The sequence below is a fragment of the Lepidothrix coronata genome, unplaced genomic scaffold, assembly GCF_001604755.1.
Source record: "Lepidothrix coronata isolate B3197 unplaced genomic scaffold, Lepidothrix_coronata-1.0 Scaffold111, whole genome shotgun sequence".
In the NCBI taxonomy this organism is placed as follows: domain Eukaryota; kingdom Metazoa; phylum Chordata; class Aves; order Passeriformes; family Pipridae; genus Lepidothrix; species Lepidothrix coronata.
This window is the reverse complement of record NW_016690291.1, coordinates 2735449-2757003: the sequence shown is the minus strand read 5'-3', so window position 1 is coordinate 2757003 and position 21555 is coordinate 2735449. Positions and strand designations below refer to the sequence as shown.

The window sequence follows — 21555 nt, the reverse complement described above, 5'->3', positions numbered from 1 at the left end:
AAACCTTACCAAGCAAACTCATGATCAAGTGAAAGCTGAAACTTGTTTAAGGAGAGAGGAAAAGGCTTCAGAAGAGATATATTTTCTTTTTTTGGCACTCACAGTTTGGGTGCTGATAAAATTCTCACAGAAACAGAACTATGTTTTTGCAAGTTTGTAGGTATGCAATCAGTGAGCAGTTGGGGATGTTACAGAAACTTCCTTCTTGCATTATTTCTTTCCAGATGGACGAGATAAAAGGCAAAGACAGGGTGATTCTAGCTCTGGAGAAAGACCTTGGTGTCCAGGCAGGCCATACACAGAAACTGCTCCTTCAGAAAGAAGCTTTGGATGAGCAACTTGTCCAAGTGAAGGAGGCAGAACGATATCATAGTAGTCCTAAGAGAGAGCTTCCTGCAGGAGTAGGGGATATCACTGAACTCATGGGAAGTCCGGTAAGAAAATTGTTTTTTCTTCAGATGTTTGACACAGGATAATTGCTGCCTGGGTGTTCACGTTGGGTTTGTGGTTACTTTTAAAATACTGCAAGGACCAATTAATGGTAAATGGCCCTGCACTGCACTGTGCTGTTTCACTGATAATTTAGAAACTCCTTGGACCTCTTAAATTGCAAAGAATGTTGAAAAATATGTGGATATAGAACTTTTAGAATTCACATTGTGATCTCCAGCTGTGAACCCCGGTATTTCCTTACTATTTCATTACTCTAGGAATATTTTAACCATTGGCAGATAGGTACTATGCTTCTCAAAACTTGACTCATGTGATTTTAATCTGTGTCCTATACACTAGAATTGTTTTAGCTGAGAGTAAGGAATCTGGTGAGAAGTAACCTGTTATACATGAAATATTATTTATCTACTGTTTGGTTTTGGTGTTTTGTTTTTTTTTTCTTTTTTTTTTTTAATTGTTAGACCTTTTCATATATTTCACAGGCAGAGACTGTTCATGTAGCATATTCACAGGATGTTATTGTTTAGTGTTTCAGTTAATTAAAGTAGGTTTTCCAGACACTGATGTATGAGTGTATTTTAAATTTACACAATCTACTTGCTAAACCATGATATTAAATTAAGGATAGTAAAATATTTTTTTAAAGATAATTTTATATGTCTCTATGTTTTTGATGTAAAGGAGCAGCATTTGGATGAACGAGATGTGCGGAGATTTCAGTTAAAAATCGCTGAACTGAATGCTGTAATAAGGAAGCTGGAAGACAGAAATACTCTCTTAGCAGATGAAAGAAATGAACTGGTAAATTAATTAGTAATAACACAGATGGTGACTGGGAGGGCATCTGTATAGTAAAAGATTTAATGTTGGAAAGTCAGTATTATAAATAATTCACAAATTAGTCCTGTTGGTTTCAATCAATTATATCTAAATATAACAGATTTCTACAGAAATTTATCTTGTGATCGTAGAAGATATGGATGGAATCTTTCTTGTTCCTCAAAAATAAAAATGTACAAATTTATTTTAAGGTCATTGTAATCAAATTGACTGGTATCTTGCCTGTGGCACTGTGTAAGGATGTTGTGTAAAACATGCATAATCTATGCACTTAAATTACTGTATTCATATTTTTGAAATTTGACATTGTTTTTATGACAAGCTTATATTAGCTAGGAGTTAAAAAAGCTTTCTTGTGTTAATGATGAAATATCTGCCATTACTCAAGGGAAATCTCTTAAGTAGGTGAAATTGTCCTAGGAGAGGGATAGTCACTTACAAAAGAAAGGATATGACATGAATTTTAAGAATGAATTTTTTTAGCTTGCTACTTAATTGCTTGTACTGAGGTTAATGGTAAAACTCCCATTGACTGCAATGGGAGGTGAGTTTCACAACAGGAATTTTTACACATGTCCTATAATACCCTAATTCTAGTGGTGGTAGAAAAGATTTTTCATTCTAAACAGATGGGACCTATGTATCTGATTGTGAAATAATTCTATTATGTATGGTGAGGGCTGAAGTGGTGCCATATGTCAATCCTATAGATGAGTGAAACATTGACATCTTTGTGAAACATTGACATCTTCCTCCTTGCTTTGTCAGACTTAGCTCTTCATGTTAAGATGAGAAGGCTTTGCTTTACAATAAAGGGACTTGATTTAGTTATGACATCTCAATGATTATCAGAAAATCTAATTCTTGAAGTTTTCTTGTCCAACATCTTGCCTGAATCTATATTAATAAAGGTTGAACAATTGAACAATGCTAGGCTAAATTTGAATGAATTTAGAACATAATTGTGTCTTTTTCATTAAACTTTTCATCTTTAAATAGTTTTATAGTCTAAACAGCCCATTCACAGGCCAAAAATTTATTCCTGGTTAACAATTTAAGTTTCTTGGCATAAGAAGAACATGTGTTTTAGCCTAGGTATACTTTGCCGTTTTTCCTACTTAGCCTTGGTGTTTGTCGTTATGGGTTTTTTCACCTCAGTTTTCCTGGTACAGTTGCTTTTCTCTGCTCTGTACTCTCAAGAACATCTTGCCTTTTTTTCAAGATAATTCAGCCTCCTAGTCCTTTCTGTGAGCATAAGTAATTCAAAACATCCCTGAAGAAATCTGTATCCTTCAGATAGTGTCCCTCTAGATAGTGTCCCTCTATGACTCAGTCAAGTGCTCTTCTTGATTCTTGATTTAGAGATGTAAGAAATATATTTTGGAAGAGATATGGAGTAGGTTTTATCATATTGTGAGACAATATTACTTAAAATAATATCAGTAATATCAGTAAGGCCATATGATTAGGCACTGTGAAAAATAATTGTCTTTTGAGAATGAAATAGACAAGCAAGTACTCAGTGGAATTATCTCAGCAAAAAGACTGCCTTTTTCTCATGTCCAGTTAAAACTCAGTAAATTCAAAAATCTTTTGATTGGGAAAAAATAGATTTTTTTTTTTTACAAACAAAGCAGCTCATTAAATAGAGTGAAATATTGAATACACACAAATGCAAGAAAGAGCAGCAATTTGCTTTGTGTAATTGTCTAACATCGTAAAACCACAGGAACAAAATTGAGCAGCTTGAAAATGTCAGCAGAATGCTGAGATTGAATCTGTGCCCTCTGGCTGACTTTCTCATTGCTCTAATTACACATTAGGTGAAGGGTTTTTTAAAGCAGAGGAGGAAGAGTATCCTTCTACTGAGGGATAGTTGGTGAGAACAACTTGCTTAGAGACCTAGTTGGTCACAAGAAGCTTATATACATTGAGATTAGTTTGTAAAGAAATCACTGTTACAGATCATCATGAGTGTCTGCCAAGAGAAAAATTCAGTGACCAGATCTAGTATTTTGGTAGACTGTAAAAAAAGACCATGCCTTATTAGTTTGGACTCCTGTAGTTCCTAGTTCAACAGTAGTCTATATCAGATACCACTTAGCAAAAGAGCTAAACTTTCTGAATGAAGTGAAAACACAACTATTTCTTCTTTCCTGCAATGGTAAACTAAAGCTCAGCTAACTTTGTTCCTTTGCCATGTGCAGCTGAAACGTTCTCGGGAGACAGAAAGTCAGCTGAAACCTTTGGTAGAAAAAAATAAGAGGATGAGCAAAAAAAATGATGATATGTTGCAAAGTATCCAGAGAATGGAAGAAAAAATAAAAAATCTATCAAGGGAAAATGTAGAACTGGTAAGTGATTGTCGCTGATGTCATGTTATAAGAACACATTGCACACATCTACTTTGAGATGGAAGTGCCTGTGAGGCTTTTATTCCAACTCAAACAGATCAGTCTCCACAGTGGGATGGTGCAACTGTCAAATACAGACAGTGCAGCTGAATATTCATATTCTAAATTCAGAGTGGCATGTGCTTTGTGTTGTATAAATTCACAGTGATTAAGGAAAAGGATCACAGATAGATAAAATATTTTGCAGGCTATAAAAAGTTATGACTAAAAATCAGCTTTAATAAATACTGCTTTTATGATTAGAAGTCAGAATTGAATTTGAGTGCATGTACTATGCTAGATCATTGAGTTCACTTCTCTGCTAATTTTTCTGTGTACTTTGATTCTGTTTTAAAATATTTTATGTGAGAGATTAACACTAAGGCATACAGAATGTGTATTTTTTTTAGTTGAAAGAGGCCTTGTGTTGTAATGGAGTATGCACTGATTAATCCAAAGAATTCTTGATTGCTACATCACACCTGAGAATTTTTCTCTAGTTACAGCAAGACACTTTAAAATATTCTTTTATTTGTTTTTGGGTTTTTTTTTGTAGAAAGAGAAGTTATCTGCACAACCAGCGCTGAAGAGGCACACATCTTTGAATGATCTCAGCAGCACACGAGAGGAACAAGAAATTGAATTCCTTAGACTGCAAGTCAAAGAACAACAGCATGTTATTGATGATCTCACAGTGGTAATGTTCATGACTGGTATACACATGTGCATGCACACACATCTATAGGCAAGCTAAAGATGTGAGACGAATGTCTTAAGTCCAGTTGTAGTAGTAATACAGAAGTAGTTTTTTGGTGTCAAAGGGTTCTTGTTATTTCTCAGGTAGTGAATGAATTTCTTTGGAATGTGTATGAATTTTTGTATTATAAAGTATTTACTTATTATGAGCTGCTCATGAAGAAAGTGCATCATCATTCCATTATTTACTTGCCAAATTGGGTGCCAACAACTGAGAAACTTGAGGAAAGGACACTTTCCAAAACTTAATGACTAAAATGTCTTGGATGTAAATCCTGGTGCAAACCCAAGCACAAGAACTTCTCCTAAAAGAAAGGAGCATGCATGATGGCAATAATTTCCCCTGGCTAAGCATCTCTAACTGAGCTGGCCACACTGGCTGTCCTTGTAACAAATGGGGAGAAATATGCACTGTTCATCAAACCAAAGGTAGCGGCACAATTTAGCGTTAGAGTTGCACAACTGCTACCTTCTGACTCTGAAGGTTTCTTAAGGTGATGCTCATAGATGTTTGCACTATTTGATCAGGAATGTTTCAAGTTGTGTTAGAGGTGTCTAGTGCTATTAAGTGCAATTTATGATATCCCTTTCTGGTGCTGGCAGAAATTCTATATCATCTCTGAGAGACCTTTGCCCTTCTGGAGCAGCATCTGGAACTCAGGCAGACTCAGACATCTCAAATGGCACTTCTGACAGTTACAAAATGATAAAAAGAATTTAAGAGCATTCTATCTAAATAGAAAATGAAACAATTGGATGCAGCTTTGAAGATAAAAATAGAGGATCCAAAAAGATAAAACAACAAGATGTGTTATTGCTGTATCTGGAACATTGTCTCTATTCTTGGCAGTTTCCTGAGATTTTGACCCAGGATTTTTCTCTGAAATCAGTGCCGAAAGTTGATGTCTGAGTTCATTCTCCAGTGGCACAGTGTTCCAAGCAGTAGGATGTTACTCAGAAGCTCTGATGTAGGGTCTAGTTCACAAAGCAGTGCTGCTTTACCTTCCAAATACAACTGTACAGGCAGGGACCGTGATATGATATTAAATGTGCAGTATATGGCAGATATAACCTCTCTTATATTTCAGTGTAAAGTGGGTATGAAAGGACTCTCTTTTTACTGTCTCAGATAGTGATGTGAGGAAATATAATGTATCCTGACTGGTCAAATAGTATTAACTTGTGTTTAGTGTGAAAGTTAAATAAATAAATATTTTAAACTATGGTTTCATTTTTGCTGTTTTTCCTATTTACAGATACTATTCCACTTGCAGAAATAAGTAAAATTATTAACTAGGGTACTGCTTTGGTTGGCAGTACGAACTAATTGAGGTTTTGCCTTCTATGTGAATGCAGTGGAATTCTGCACTTCATTATGCTTTTGAGCTATCATTTCTGGCCCAAACTACGCCTCTACAGAATACAAATGTATCATAGTTATCAAGAATGACTCAAATGTCCCATACCTGATTAGTATAAAAATCATCAGCTTAACTCCAGCTGAGACCAATATGATACAGAGAAATAAGAACATTAGTCTTAGGCAATAGGGTTGTCTGAACTGATTAACAGTGTCCTCTGTCGGATACTTTTGATGCTGTTGAAACCATGCCAACTTGAGTTCTCCCACAATAGTGGTGTTCTGGTTAATTCTTAAAAGGAAAACTATCAAGGGAAACTTAGATGACTGCAAAATATGCTGGTGGCTTTTAATTGGCATTATTATTGTTCTGGTAGCTCGATGTATTATTGAGATAGTAAATTAATCAGTCTTCTTACTAACAAGATTAGAAACAGGAAGAACTGGAGTTTTGGAAGTGTTTGTTCATTCTGCACTGAAGTGACATGAGAGGAAAATCCATCTGTTTGGACACCTGCTTGGGAGGCAGGAGACCCTAGTTAACGTGCCTTAACGAGGTACCTGAGAAGACAGGATTTTTGTTCAACAGTATAAAATTCAACTGTCTGGTTTTGACGTTAGCTTAAATTATTATATTATTCTACAGCATGAAATACCTGCACCATTCTACCTTAGTAATCATTACTTTTCCTATTTTTCAAACCACATGTATTCAAGATGCTATATAAGTTGCTGTGCTTTTCTCAATTATTTTTTTTTTCCAAAACTTAATTCCTGGAACAATGTGCTGATAATTAATTGTATTGTATTTTCCACTGGGAGCTTCCTATTTGTCCAGTTTCTGAACTGAATGTGAAGCAAATAACTCTGAATAGAAAAATACCATGTAGTGAGCAATAACTGCTAGCGAAGCACTTGGAACTGCAATCAGTCTTTCAAAAACAGAGGTGCTGCAAACAAAGATGCAGAGCTAAGGAAAGAATCAGGAAAAAACCAAGAAGACAGAGCACCTGCCTCCTGTGTTGTTGGGGGTTTTTTGCTTGCTACTTTGCATTTTTTTTACCTTCTCTTCTTCCTCTTCTCCTTTGGAATTCAAGGCAGTATTCTTGGATTTAGATGTACATAAGTCTTGCATTTCCAGTCACAACCTCCTCGTGTTATGGTATAGTTAATTGTGAACTTGCACCAAAGTCTCACCAGAAAAAAGACACTGACTAAGTTGACAGACTGAGAATGTCTTTGGATTTGAGACTTTTGCCCTACAAGGATAAGTCACATATAACACTGCTTATGTATGCTCGTATATCAGAGTATGCCTGATACAATGACTTGTAATTACTAAGACTGGATTAATTTTTGGCTACACTGGAGTCTCACTGGAGTGAGACTGTGAATTCTGTTTCCATAGTGAGTTTCTTGGTAAAAGAGTCAAAAGAACTTTCAGAAATCTGTGCCCAGTATTTAACAAAGCCTTTTCTTGCCAACTTCCCATCAAATGCTTGAAGGATATGGCTGAAGGTTTGTTTGCTACAGGGATAAAGCTGCAGTACAGGGTGGTGTTCTATCAACAAAGAGTTATTCAAAAGGATAAAGACATCGTGTTAGCTTTACCATAGGCTTTAAGAAAATGTTAATAACATTTCTATGTGTTAGACATATCTAAGTATAGTTTTAAAACAAACCCATACCAAAATGTTCTCTTTCCTTCTAGGAAAGAGAACGGTTATTGCGGTCTAAAAAACAGAGGAGGAAAAGTCTGAAGCCTCCAAAGGTGAGCAAACCTTCGGTTATTAATGCATTTCTGTTGTTGTGAACAACACCTGTTTCAAATACTACCTGAATTTAAAGCTCTACTTAATGGGAAAAAAACATATAATTCTTCTGTTTTCTCTGGTGAGTGCTTAATTTTTTTAGGATAATTCAGGAGCTGCAAGTTTTGTATTGCACACAAGTGATGTTGTTTTGAGGTTTGTTTTAAACAAACAGTAAAATTACCCTTTTAGCCACTGTGGCCTGAATATTCAAGTGGCTTAAGGCCTAAATGACCCAATGACTTGAAACAACAAACATTTCAAAGGACAAATGCTCAGTCCTTTTACAAGAACATACACCCTTTAAACTACCAACATAGTGCTTAATCACAGTGGAAAACTTTGACTCATGCTAGGGATGTTAATGAACTCATATTTTTGTATGTGATATATAAATAGTAAGAAGATTCCAACGACTCTGCTCTAGAATACAAAGTACAAGAGAAAAATTTAGATTGTAGAAACAGGAAAGTTTTGCTTTGGAATGTACCTTCAATGTTTATTGTAACATGTGCTTAAAGTAATTAATTTGCTGAATAATTTTTTTTGTGAAGTTGAACATTAGCAACCTGGAGCATGTGAGGGGAGGGAAATGGGGTAAGAGGGAAAAAATGGAAGTGAAGAGCGGAGATATCATTAGCATTTATATGGTAGCTTAAGATACACGTCATGAATGGGTGCCTGTTGTCAGGTGTGTTCTGCATACTCTATTCCTGGTGACCTCCAGGTGGTGCTTTTTTATTGCTCTGCGTTCTCTTAATGCCTGTACTCTGAAAAATGCCTTCTTTGAGATTCTCTGTTTCACTGGTAATGTCTTGAAATTTTTCTTCTAATAATGGTGTGTCTTTTAGATGGTAAAAAAGAAAAATTCGGAAGTAACAACAGATCTTGCCAAATGTATTTGCAGCAACCATAAACCATTCTTTCTTGGTGTAGTATAACTGGAAGTTTGTGTCTTGAGATCAATTTTTAAAAAAGTATGTTAAATCATATATATATGTATGTAACTTACACTGTACTTTTTATAGTCCTCTCCAATAATTAGCTTTTATCTGACTTTAAGTTAAATGTGTAGGATCTTTTGCTAAATTGTGAAGTTCCTAATTAAATGAACTAGTTAATTTAATTTTTAGGCATTGATAACTGGTGGTTATTTTCTATAGGCTGAATTTCTATAGGCTAATTTCTATAGGCTGAAAAATTCAATAACTATGCATTTATATCTTAAAAATCTGTGTTAATAGAACTTCAGCTGACATAGAGTCTGTACCCTTTCCTTTTACCTTTTTGCCTTGAGCAACCTGATGCTTTTGTTGTGTCTTCTTTTCCTTATTGAACAAAACAAGAGTTGACCAACAGGAGGATTGGAGAGAATGTGCATGATACCATTAAAAAAATTGCGGCAGTGCTGTTCTTTTTGTGCTAAGAGTACTATAATTGGGGGAATTCTGCAGAGTTTACTGCAGAATGAGCAGCAGAGTTAGTGGAGGTGTGCTTCTTATTTAGGATATGATAGATACTTCAGAAAGAATGAATTAATCAGTACCACAGTCTTCCTACAGTTTTTTCTTTAAACAATCTCTGTAGAATGAGCTCATCTCTTACTCACATGAGCTGTTGAGATTGTACCATCATCTTCTCCATTGTTGTAGCCTCTTTCAAGAATCCAGATGAAAATGGTAGAATTCATTTAACCAAGCATTGCAAATGTTTGTTGTATGTCATTAACAGGCATGAGATACAGACATCTCACTCTGGGCAGAATGTTAGCATTAAATGGTTGGAAGTAGATATGTAAACAGGCCGTGTGAATTTTGTCCTAAAATTGCCTGTTTCTCTCCATGGATTATAAAAGCAGTCTAAGATGAGTTGCTCTCTATATAGACATGCACAGCGTAAGTGTATTTCTTTCTATGGTCTGTGTAATATCTTTATAACATAAGATGATATAACCTGTATAGAATAGTAGCGAAATTATGGATGTATCTGTCCCAGCCAAACACTCAGAATAAGAAATTACTGATCTAAATCTTTGGCTTTGCTTTTCTAAGGATAGTGAAATGCAAAATTAGCATTAACACAGTGAATTATCAAGTTGGGCTGTGGAGTTATATCTGTTTCCAGATGTGTCCCACTTCCCTTGGCAAATTGAAAGATGAAATAACTCATGAGAATAAGATTTCATGAAAGTGGTCAGATAAGCTCAAACTGGCAGGTATAGAAAGATTCATTTTTTGTTCTAATAACCAGGAACTTGGCACACAGGGTGAAGATTTGCACTCATCTACTGTTGCAGCTTCTCGTAAACAGATACTTCTACACTCCAGCTTCTTTCATCTCTGAGGTGCTCTGACTGCACAGTGCCAGTGGTTGTTCCTAATATGAGTATTTTCCTGATAGTGATTCCTGTTACCTGGAACAGGATCCATGGCATGTCTTTCTCCATCCTTGAGACAGCTTGTGTGAATGATCTGCCAGGCCAGTCCAGTAGCCTTTACAGCCCTGAACATCAGTTCACCTGAAAAGTTTTTGAAAATTTTAATTTTATGCTTTTGTTTCGTTTTTTGCTCTTGTAATTAGATGTCTGTGTTATTTCTGGAGCTCTGTAGGCGCACTAGGTTACTGTTGCTAGTGTAGCTTTGACTGAGCACTGTTTTAATTCCCAATAGGGCATAGGAGTCCATGCAACAATGCTGGCAACTGGCTCTGGTTCCCTGAGGAAAGGAGCAGCCAGGTGGGATGGGCTTTATAACCTCTGTGCTTGCAAGGTGTTTAGAGGAGTAATGTAGCAACTCTGTATAGTCAGGTACTGAAGGACAATTTTTTCTGAGGTGAAGCAGCCTAAACTGGTGGAGGTTTATTTGGATTTTTTTATACTAATGGGCCATTGGACTTGCTAGGAAAAAAATTGTGATTCACCAGGTGAATCTTTTGCTATTTAAAGCACGATTTTTTTCAAGGAGCTTCTTTTTTTCCCATTTTTTTTGTGGTGAAATAACTAAGAAACTTCAGAAACAGTATTTTTTTATGTTTTGTTTATTTTTGACATGTAGAATGGAGTTATAGTGATTTCATGACTGATGGAGTCATGCATTTAAAATAAGACATATTTACCCAGCTTGTTTGGAAAGTGCAGGACTCTATGGATTTATGTCTTTGTTTAAACTTTAATAAATAAACTGTATTCATGGTAGTGAAAAGCCTGCACACTGGTGTGATGGGGTTCATATTTCTTTTTTTATATTTTTCTTTTTTTCTCTGCCTCTGTGCTTTGGTGTGCCTGTATTTTTCTGGCTGCCAAGAAATGACATATAAGCATGAAGGTAAGAAGTTACTGAGTAGCAAATCTGATTGCATTACAAGGAAATATATCTCAGATAATTTTTATCATGTTCAATTAAGTACTTGAAAATGAGATATTTAAATGTAAAATGAAACTACTTTAGCAACAGAGAAATCAGATTATATTGAAATTTGCATATAATGCAGTCTATGTGTCACTATTGATTTATAGCATTGTAAACTTTGATGTTTACTGAGCACCATACTTTAGTAGAAGCATTAATACTTGAGTTAAAAAAACCTAATGCATAATTTTACTTTAAAATTATGTGAAAACATTGATATAAATCTACATGAAAAATACCTGCTATTGAATGCATGGCAGTAGTCAGTGGAAACTAGAATTCAAATCAGAATTTTTCAGTAATTTACATGACTATTTTCTCAGTTAAGAACTTATGATTTAGAAATAACAAATGTATATAACAAATCAATATAAAAGAATCTCTAAGTCGTTGAGAAACTTTTAAGAAAAGTTTGAATGAAACCTGAATTTACATAGTTTATAGTTACAAAAATCCAAGTATAGTGCGTTTCTATATACTTTTCAGAGATTATTGTGATTAAGCTTTTGAGCCATGTGTGAAATATGCCTTGGAGTTGGTGTATTTATTGATACCTTAGTATTTATTACAGTGTTTATCAACAACTGTATGACTCAGACGTCTTTTTTTCCCGTTTTTTCTCTCTCTGCAGCTGTTCCCTTGCCAGTTAATTTGGCAAGGTTTTGCTTAATTTCTGGTTTTGCTGTAAATCAGTTCTTGTAACCAGTTACTTCAGATACCAGATGATCAACAATAAACACTGCTTTTTTGTAATTATGTTAAGAAGGAATTCATACATGTGCAAGAAATATACAATGGCTAAATACCTTATCTCTAATGCCATGGAAAGTGTCTGCTCCAAAAAGTGATAAATGTATAGAATCTCTAAAAAGGAAGGAATCATTAAAAATAAATAAAGTGGTTCACTCGTAACTCCAAATATTATAGGCAGTCTGTATATATATAACAGGTTTTAACTTTTAACTCTTCTTTGAGTGTTGGGGTTTTTTAGTGTGATGGGAAATACTAATTTTCTTTCATAATTCCCTCACATCTAATGATCAAGTGATTTATTTATTTATATATGCAAATTATTTTCCCCTCCTTTTGCTACTAGTGAAATGTTTAAAGACAGGTGAGTATCTGTTGTCACAGCAATGTCATTGCTTTCAGCATCTTCTCAAACCAGTACAGTATACCTTTATATAAAATCAAAACCACTTTTATTTTGCTATTTTATTTTAACTCCTTGGAACAGCATGTGTGTGCCTGCAGGATGAAAGGAAGACATATACTTAACCTGAGTTACCTAAGTGACTGTATAGCAGAGGTATAGCAAAAAACCACCACAGGTATGGTAGGTCTAATTGTCAGTTTTAACTAAGCTGCTCCTGACCATCATGGTACTGGGTTCTCTGTGCCATATATATGACAATAAATTGGAGTTTTGAGGCCAAACACCCTTGAAGCAGGAGGCATGAGCAGGGTTCAGCTTTTCTTCTGTTGTCTGAGTTGTTTGTCCTTGGCTGGGCTCCTCCAAAGCACATGGTGGTTCTGAGCTCCATCCACAGGCAAGCAGGTGTGGGCAGAAGAGCAGGATATAGAAGAACCAGTGTAAGAGTCTGTATGAAGCTTTGTTCCGGGTAAAGCGTATCTGCACTGCAAAGTGAGGATGTGGTTTTCATTGAAATCTCTGGGGTTTTGTTTACCTTCCACCATCTTCTTTACCTTCATAAAATTTAGCTTCATCTCTATGAAACTGTATGTGCGGATCAGTTTGGAGTCAAAAAAGTGAGTTGAGCTTGCAACTTGTATTGTAAATTTGTCTTCCTTACAACTTGAAGATAGCACCATTTCTTTACCCCTATTTTCAACTTTCAGTATTTATTTGTAGTGTTACTCTTAGATGGTTGTGGGCTGCAACCAGTATTCAGTGCAGGAGAAATTCTGGATGGGCCATCTCTCAGGGACTAATTGCACCTCTGTTTTTGTGGTAAACCTTTGTACTTAGGAAAGAGGAGTCTGAAATGTTTGTAATTCATGTGTGAGAGAACACATTAGCTTTCTGGATAAGTCTTTATATTTTTAGAATACAGCTTAAACCTATTCCCTGTGTCCTTTGTTTTGTTAAGTAGGACAGAAAGGTAAACTGATGAATGCTGAAGGAAAGGATTGAATTATCCCAGGGAACTGTTTGTCTTAAGCATCTTAGACGTAGCCTGTTGAAAGGATCACAGTGCTTCCTAAACAACTGAGAAAAGGATAATGTGTCTTTGCAGCACTGTAGCACTATAACTACAATCCTTTTCTTCTGAATACACAAAGTAGTGGTCTAGTAGCTAGCAAAAGGAAAGCTGTTTCTAAAGGTTGTTCGGAAGCTCTTTGCCTTTTGTGCCGCATCATTTTTATATGCATGCATATGGATAAGCATAGTCTGTTTAGAAAAGATGTGACTTTTGGGGTTTTTGTGCGTTTTTTGAGTGGATAACATCTTTTCAAGAGGAGATTTTATTAGAGCTGGTTCATTTAAGTCTGGACGAAATTTTTAAAATACTGATAGAATGGCTCATCTTAAGTGAAGCAATTAAGTGATTCAGGACAGGGTGTTGGAGCTGTCCGTGGCAGTTGGAGTGGAATAAGCTGTAATGTGAAACTATTATGGGGTTGTTCAGCTTATGAGTAATGAGACTGTGACCTGGTGGACCGTGGTGACCAGGGCTGCAGACTGTAAATGGAGCACATGGTGTCATGCGTGCAGGCACAAAGTCACACCTATAAGCTTGATTTTATGGTAGTACTTAATTCGATATAGAGTATTTTGGCTGTTGATGAGATCTGTGCTGAGCTAAAAGAATACAGTAAGCATTACAGGGCTTTGTGAAGTGAAGACAGTATTTATGTAGACATACTGGAAAAGTCTCTAAAGTTAGATAAGTCTAGAAGATGGCAGACAAGAGTAAATATTTGGAATTTATCATGAGATGCAGCATTCTAGATAAAAACTTTCAGAACCTTGAATTAAATTTATAGCTCAGAATTCCACTCAGTGAATTTGGCTTTGCTGAAGTGTAGGATTCATGATGTTTGGAAAAACAACTGATAACATTCTTCACCCTTTAGGCATTTTTAATGAACAAAGTATTATCTTCTTACATACAACCTGTATGTTTTTTAAAAAAACAAATAACAAACTGGAACATCAAGATACGTGACTCAGCATCAAGCAGTGGCAAAAAATATAGAGATGGATAGACAGATCTTTCTTCATCTTCTTGCAGCCACCTCTCTCCACTAGCGTCCTGTCTAGGATGCTTCATAACCTGACTCCATTTTTCCAGCAACACTCTTTTAAAAAATTTTCTTAATTTTCTTGCTTCTCTGAAATTGTGTTGGATCATTAGAATTCTTATGTGGTGTAAAAAGTGGTACTTTCTAATAACATTTAATGTTTCCTATTTTGAAAGGAAAAATACTTGAAAAACTGGGTTTTTTCTAATTAAATGTATAAGTAAATTTTTTTTTGACCAGTGGCGTTTCCATGGAACTTTTCTGCTTTCTGTACATATGTTAGTAAATTGACAGAAAGGGAAACTCCTAAAATATAAAATATCACGTTTTATATAAAATATCACATTTTTACAATTAATATTGTACTATTCACTTCCACTGACTACTCATTTTCTTTAATTTTCTGTAAGCATGCATGTAATTGATAACAATGTGTAAAATTCTTAAAATCTCCAGTGAAATGCTGTTTTTCCCCAGGCATGTCTTTTTGATTAGTCTTAATACTGGAGCAAACTCTTTGAAAGAATTGAGAATGATGGTATTGAAAAAATAAATGGTAAGCAGTAGTTTATACTTTTAAGTAGGAGTTTGCGAAAGAGATATTATAAATTAATCTGTCTTCTATTTTTACCATTACTATGAACAATTAAATTTGTTCCACATTGATCCCCAGAATATTTTTTTCCTTTTGGTTACATGTCTTGTATGTTACATCATACTGGCTTGCTTTCTTCTGAAGAGATATTGCATTCCTCTACTGTGAATCTTGTAAGACCTGTTTTGATAACTAGCTTTTATGGCTTTCCTAAAGCATTATTCTATTGGCAATTACCCAGGACTACATGCAGTTCAGTTCTTGGAGGTTCTTACACAAATGATGTTTAAAAAGTAGCTCGTTCAATCAGAGAACAAGAGTTTACAATGGAGTTTTTTTTCCTCCTAAATACTAAAAAAGAAGACCTTGAGTCATTGGGATTTTCCGGCTGTTTTGCTAGTAACTGAAAAAAACTAATTTTTCAGAGGCATGTTGTGGAGACATTTTTTGGATTTGATGAAGAATCTGTTGATTCAGAAACATCGTCTGTAACTTCATACAACACAGATAAAACAGACAGGACACCAGCAACACCAGAAGAAGATTTGGAAGATGTAAGTAGTACTGATTTGTTCTTAAGTTCTATAAAAAATCGACACTGAACTATAAATGTAAACTTTTTTACAGTTGTTGTTCCACAGGAACTGTGAAAGATTTGGCAGAGAAATCCTTTGGTTTTTTTCAAGTCCAGTAACATATACACTTCACAATAGAATTAATAAGATAATATTCTGCCTGACAGATTTGGCAGATATTGTGCTGAGAAATAAAATTGTTTTTCTCAAACTCTTTGTTATTAGTCAAAAGAAAATGAATAGGCAAACTGCTTTACCAAAAGTCAATAGTTCTTAGACAATAGTTTCCCTTTCAACCTTATAATTTATTTGACTGTTTCGATACAACCAGGAGTTTCTTTCTTTGCTCATAATACTCAGAGAGGCTTTTGCAATTCATGAAGACTTAAATGATCATAGGTAGTAAATACCCACTGACATGTTTTATCTCAGCTCTGTGATATACAGTGCTGCTGGCCTACTTTAGAAGATTGCGGGCGTGAGGACAAAGCATGAATTAGATGCTCTTTTTCATCTTTCTTTCTTGTTCACTAACTTATAAACCTAACTTGTGTGCCTAATGCTCCTCAGTCAAAAGGACCTTCCTTTTTTTTCTAGGTTTAATATTTAATAATATTGTAATCTCTTTTCCTTGGAACTCAAGTTTCTGGAGCAAAAATTAATTAAAGGGAAGGACATTTTTTGTCCTCAGCATTATAGGAAAGACCTTGTAAGTGTTCAAGTCAGTTGCTCAAAATTCAAAGGAGATCAAGATTTTAAAAATACTTCACATTAAAAAAATAAATTTAAGGAAACGTGGCTTTTGAAATGTAACTTCTGTGTTAGTGTGCTTTACCCTGGCACTGTAGAGAAAAAGTGTAAGGAGGGAGGGATGAACTGCAAGAGTCCCTTCTGAAGCTCCTGTGGTTCTGGAGTTGCTGAAGAGAGTGGTGAATAAAACTGTTTTCTCTCATCTTTCCCCAGACCGTTTTTTCCCATTTTTATACATTGCTGCCTTATATAGTAACGTACAGTGTCCTGAAATTGTGTGTAAAGACAGTTACTCATCATCCTTCCTTCTTTTCTTTTCCGCGTTTTTCAGGATTTCAAACCTTTATTAAACTGAGACTCAGTAAGAGTTATGTTGCTTGTTATGTTTGTGAGTCTGTCTGTCTATATAGACAAACCCATTATTTATATTTATACAAAACCACTTTTTTCCCCCTGTTCATTAAGAGCACACCTAAAGAAGAAGCTGAACTAAGATTCTGCCAGCTAACAAGAGAGTATCAGGCTTTGCAACGAGCATATGCATTGCTTCAAGAGCAAGTTGGCGGAACCCTGGATGCAGAGAGAGAAGCAAGGGTAATTTTTTAACTGAATTTCCTTTAACTCTGAAAAAATCAAAAAAGCTGAAACAACTTGTAACAGCAGGAGGTATTTTTACAGGTTACTGAAATGCAAAGCACAATGTTTTTGGGGATTAGAGGATATCATCACTAAGGCAAAAATTTAGATTAATCTGGTGTAATCAGAATAAAGATGTCATATTTTATTCTTGCATGGATAATCTATTACAGATTTCAGTAGTAAGACAGTGTTATTGAGAGTGATATCCTGGTTGAACCTGCAATTTGGATAGTGACATGATGGTTTTAAATGAATTGCAGGATAGGTTGTTGTAAGTACTTAGGTACTTTCATCGTATATTAAAAATATGACCCAAATCTGAAAAAGATAGTTTTTATTGAAGTGTTTTTTTGAATATATGAAATCATAATTTGTTTCTTAAAGTCTTAGATTGAGAGTATTCTTTCACCAGAAAGTACCTAGCTAACTATGTCTGCTATTGGATCAGCATGTGTGTTTACTCTCTCTAAAATAAATGTTTTTACTTTCGCCCTAATCTCTCTACTGTAGGCATTATAGGTGTGAGAGAGTATTTGCCCTTCTGCCACCACTGTGTTTTACCATTTAGTGGTGCAGAGGTGAGGTCAGCAGAAGTCATGCTGGCATTTTCCATTCTTTTTTTTTTCCAAACTGGAGATGAGCAAAATAACTTCATAATGAGCTGGTGAGCTTTAACTCAGTCCCCAGATCTATTCAGTGAACAGAAGTGGCATCAAAAAAAAAGAACTGGGTTAACTAACAGCAAAACTTCTACTTTATTTCAACTCCTTGCAGATAGCAGCATGTCTGGAATTGTGGCATGTTTGCAAGTCACCCTCTGCTTGAATAACTATTGTGATCAATGACTAAAGAACATATAAAATCCAAATGGGCAATAAATAGCTATAGAGCTGGAAACTTCATCATCTTCACCTGATGTCCTTCATTCTGCATGAAGTACAGCATGAAGTTGTAGATTAGTGGCTACTGAGAGAGTTGACTGATGTCATTGCAAGGCCACTCTTACAGAGTGACGCTCAGTTATCTTTGAAGGGTCAGAGATTGGCCAGGTGATCGAACCTCCATGAGAGTGTAATTCTAAAAAATATTTAAGCATTAAAAAAACACTAACGTCCTTCCCCCTACAACTTCCTCGAACCCCCAAAATGAGAAATGTATTAAATACTATGAATTATTACATGTTACTGACTTGCCGAATGTGGCCTACACTGTACTGTGCCACTGCAACATGTTGCTAATAATGCAGAAAGGCATTTTAATGTGGTTTAAAATGATGGGAAAGAACTCAATTTAATGGTAGGAGCTGCCACTAGCTTAATTGTTCCACTGCTTAAAACAATTAATAAAATAGTCACAAAATTCTATATTAATAGTTATTAGGCATACATGTGCACTGTATGATCCACATCCTTTTTTCTTGTAAACATTTTAAAATCCACTTACTGAATATTTTCATGTGTAGAAACAATATGCTTGTGGGAACAGAATTTCTATATGTTAATAAGCAAAGCTTTCAAGGTAAAATTACAGAAGAATGTAGACTACTTGACATTATCTGGAGTTGTTTACAGCTAAAAATGTTAGCCTATTACCCTCAGAGCCTGAATTTAGAAGATTCAGGGTTTACCTTAAAATGTGTCAGCTTTTCTGTTTTTTTTTTTTTTCAAGGTTCTTTGTAGTGGCTCTAAAGTTCTTTCCTTTTTTTATTTCCCCTGTGAAATATAGCTCTTATAATAGTAGAATTATTGCTTTATTTGTTAGAGTTCTCAGCATCTTACAAATGCCTAGTCACTTATGACACTCTCTTTTTAAGTAGGACACTTAGCCAAGGAAAGCAATAAGGACTTTGGAGATCACTTCTCAAGATAAAATAGGGACGGAGGACGTAATTCCATTTACTATTAAAGTACAATTTCAGGGACAGTCATGTATTTGACACTTAGGAGAGGCCATTATGTATTTCCTTTGCCTTCATGGGCTTTTTTTAAATTTTATTTTGTAGGCATTTGCAAATTGTCCCTTTTGTAGACTTGGAAATTATTGTTATTTCTTTTTAGTGGTGTTTTGGTGTTTTTTGTCATATCCTTCCAAATCCATCTTTTGAGTGAGTCAGAGAGTAGCTTTTTGTGTGATTTATTTTGTAGGGCCCAGTGTTCTCGGGGGATGAACATTTCCTATTATTTTTAGATGAGCCTTAAGGTGAACAAAAGATGCAAAGACGTAGAAAGAAATCCCCATGGGAATTTTTTAACTGTTTGGGTAAAAAACTACCTGAAATAGGGTGGGAAAAGTAATTTCAGTAGCTTAAAGAGCCTCAGTGACTGAGGGTCTCTGGAAACAGGTTGTTTTATATCTGTTTTGTTTAGTACCTTTTATGATCCAGTTCCTTATAAGACATCACTGGACTCAGCGAGTAATACCTACTGTAGTGTAATAGTTAATGTAATAATTAAGTAGAACAAGAACTAACCAGTGTATGCTTATGTATGGGATATATAAATTATTTTGCATCAATATATTTTATTTACCTAAAGGCATTTTTCAGTTCTTAATACAGATCTCTTACTCTCTTGTCCCTTTTTTCCCCAATGCCTTGAATTACTAAAGCTTATGAATAGCTTCTTAGAGCTTTTTCATTTCCTAAGTTTTTGTTTCCCCCCTGGGAAGAGCTTTGTCACTGAATGTGTGATGATAACATCTTTCTAAGCTAGGAAGGAAAAATCCTGTTAATCTGACAGTTTTAAATATCTTGTAACATAAACACAAAAGCAATTATTTTAATGAAAAGCATTAAAGGCTGACTGGACAGCCCATAAAGCAGTATAAAGTATCTTTACTTTGATTCTGTGTGTAATTAAATCTGCCTGTCTACCTGCATGTGCCTGCACACACACACATTTTTTGATTTTTTTCCCCCCCCAGACTCGCGAACAACTGCAAGCTGATCTTCTCAGGTGTCAGGCAAAAATTGAGGACCTGGAGAAAGCTCTAATCGAGAAAGGACAGGTAAAAGGCTCTCTTAATGTCCTCTACCACATCATTTTCTCTGCTGCCTGCACTGGTGCCCTTGCCATCTTCATTGCTTACTGGTGTGTTAGTGTGAATGATGCGGCTTAATTGCGACTGCAGCAATAGATTGCTTAAGTAAAGGGAAGTATTTTACAGCCTAAGAAAATGTCATTATAGATTAATTTTCTAACACATAATGCACTAAAGCATAGTATCAAAAAAAAGGTCTACATGCATTGTAAATTCTGTTCCCATTGTCATTTGGCGAAGGCCTTTCTCCTGTTTTCCATTTTGTTAATATTTGTTATAAAATCCAATAAAATAAATGCTCTATATTTGTACTGGAGAATATTTTTGATGAGTAGCACAGAAAAATTAAAAAAACCCAAACTTGTAGACATGCTAGAGAAATGTACCACTGAGTGTGTCAGGTTACTGGAAGCCACTCATGGTGTTACTCTCCTGGGTTTAAATTACTGGAGAACCCAACTGCTTTCAAATTCCCAAACTATCACACAAAGTAAAAGCAAGCCTTATGCTTCAGTATATATAATGTATGTAAACACTTGACAAAGATGTGACTACTGATGCATATTTAATAATGTCTAGGATCTTCAGAAAGTCTGATTGAGAGTTATGAGAATACATTTGCGAATCGTTCAGTTGCAAAACTGCTAGAATTCATTGAAGAAGTTAGAGAGATCTATTTTATGCTTTATTGTTTGAAATAAGAATTTAAAAATTGCAGGTTGTTTATGATAATAAGATATAGCTATCTATAGATACATTTGTTCAATACTGTAGCATTGAACAAAAACAATCTACAAATAATGCTAAGTGAATAATGGTTTATTCTTTGTAAGAAAAATTTTCTGTAAGATTCTGTATAAATGCAAAGGTTTGGGGACCATATTCAAATTAAGGGCAAAAGTAATTTATGCTAGCTTCCACACCAATTGCAATTTTCTTAGTGTATTCCATGTAAATACAATATTACTACAAGTAGGGAATATGTTGTCAATCTAAAACCAATGGCTCACTGAGCTTCTGGAAGAATAAATGAGATGGAAAACGTCTTGAGGATCTGCTGCTGACATTTTGGTGTGTTGACAAGAAAGGTGTTGTGGGCCAATTGCTGTGTAGTCAAAAATGTTAACAAAATAGTTGACTATTCCACTGTATAATGTAAGTACTGTGTATGTAAGTAAGATAAATGAACTCGGATACACGTGTAGGAAATTACTTCTGTGATTTTTTCTTCAAGAGTGTTATGTCAGAAAGGTATACCTGGAAATTAGAATTTAATTACTTATCACTTTAAGATTCCGAACCACATTTTCAACATTGTATCTCTCAGTAATTCTGAGAAGGTGAACAGGGGTGTGACAGGGAGCAGCATGATGGTGTCTTTAGTGGGCTGGTTTGTACTCTGAGCATTAGCTTTGCACAGAGGGGTTTACAGTGTGTTTCTGGGAGCTCTAGCACCTGCTTGGTTATCCTGACCTCTTAGTATTTACATTCAACGAAATAAATGGTTGTGATGATAAACTGAATTCCTTGTGCACTATGTGATTTTTTTTAATTTATTTTATTATTATTTTGTCATTTAGATGGTCATGGTAGGGATGATGATTTAATAATAATTGTGAAGTGTTCATTTGGGAAACCAGTCCCTAAAGTGCTTTTGTAAAGGAAACAAT

General features: G+C 35.2%; 1 protein-coding gene across 12 annotated transcripts in view; it reads left to right on the top strand.

The window, feature by feature from the left end:
* JAKMIP1 (janus kinase and microtubule interacting protein 1) overlaps positions 1-21555 on the top strand; it is a 160313-nt gene that overhangs the window by 98797 nt on the left and 39961 nt on the right. For all 12 annotated transcript variants that reach the window (XM_017824518.1, XM_017824526.1, XM_017824530.1 and 9 more), the window contains 8 exons: positions 225-434; positions 1135-1254; positions 3501-3647; positions 4243-4383; positions 7514-7573; positions 15308-15436; positions 16673-16801; positions 19769-19852. In XM_017824518.1, the coding sequence (XP_017680007.1) occupies positions 225-434; positions 1135-1254; positions 3501-3647; positions 4243-4383; positions 7514-7573; positions 15308-15436; positions 16673-16801; positions 19769-19852 (1020 nt within the window). The remainder of the gene's footprint in view (positions 1-224; positions 435-1134; positions 1255-3500; positions 3648-4242; positions 4384-7513; positions 7574-15307; positions 15437-16672; positions 16802-19768; positions 19853-21555) is intronic.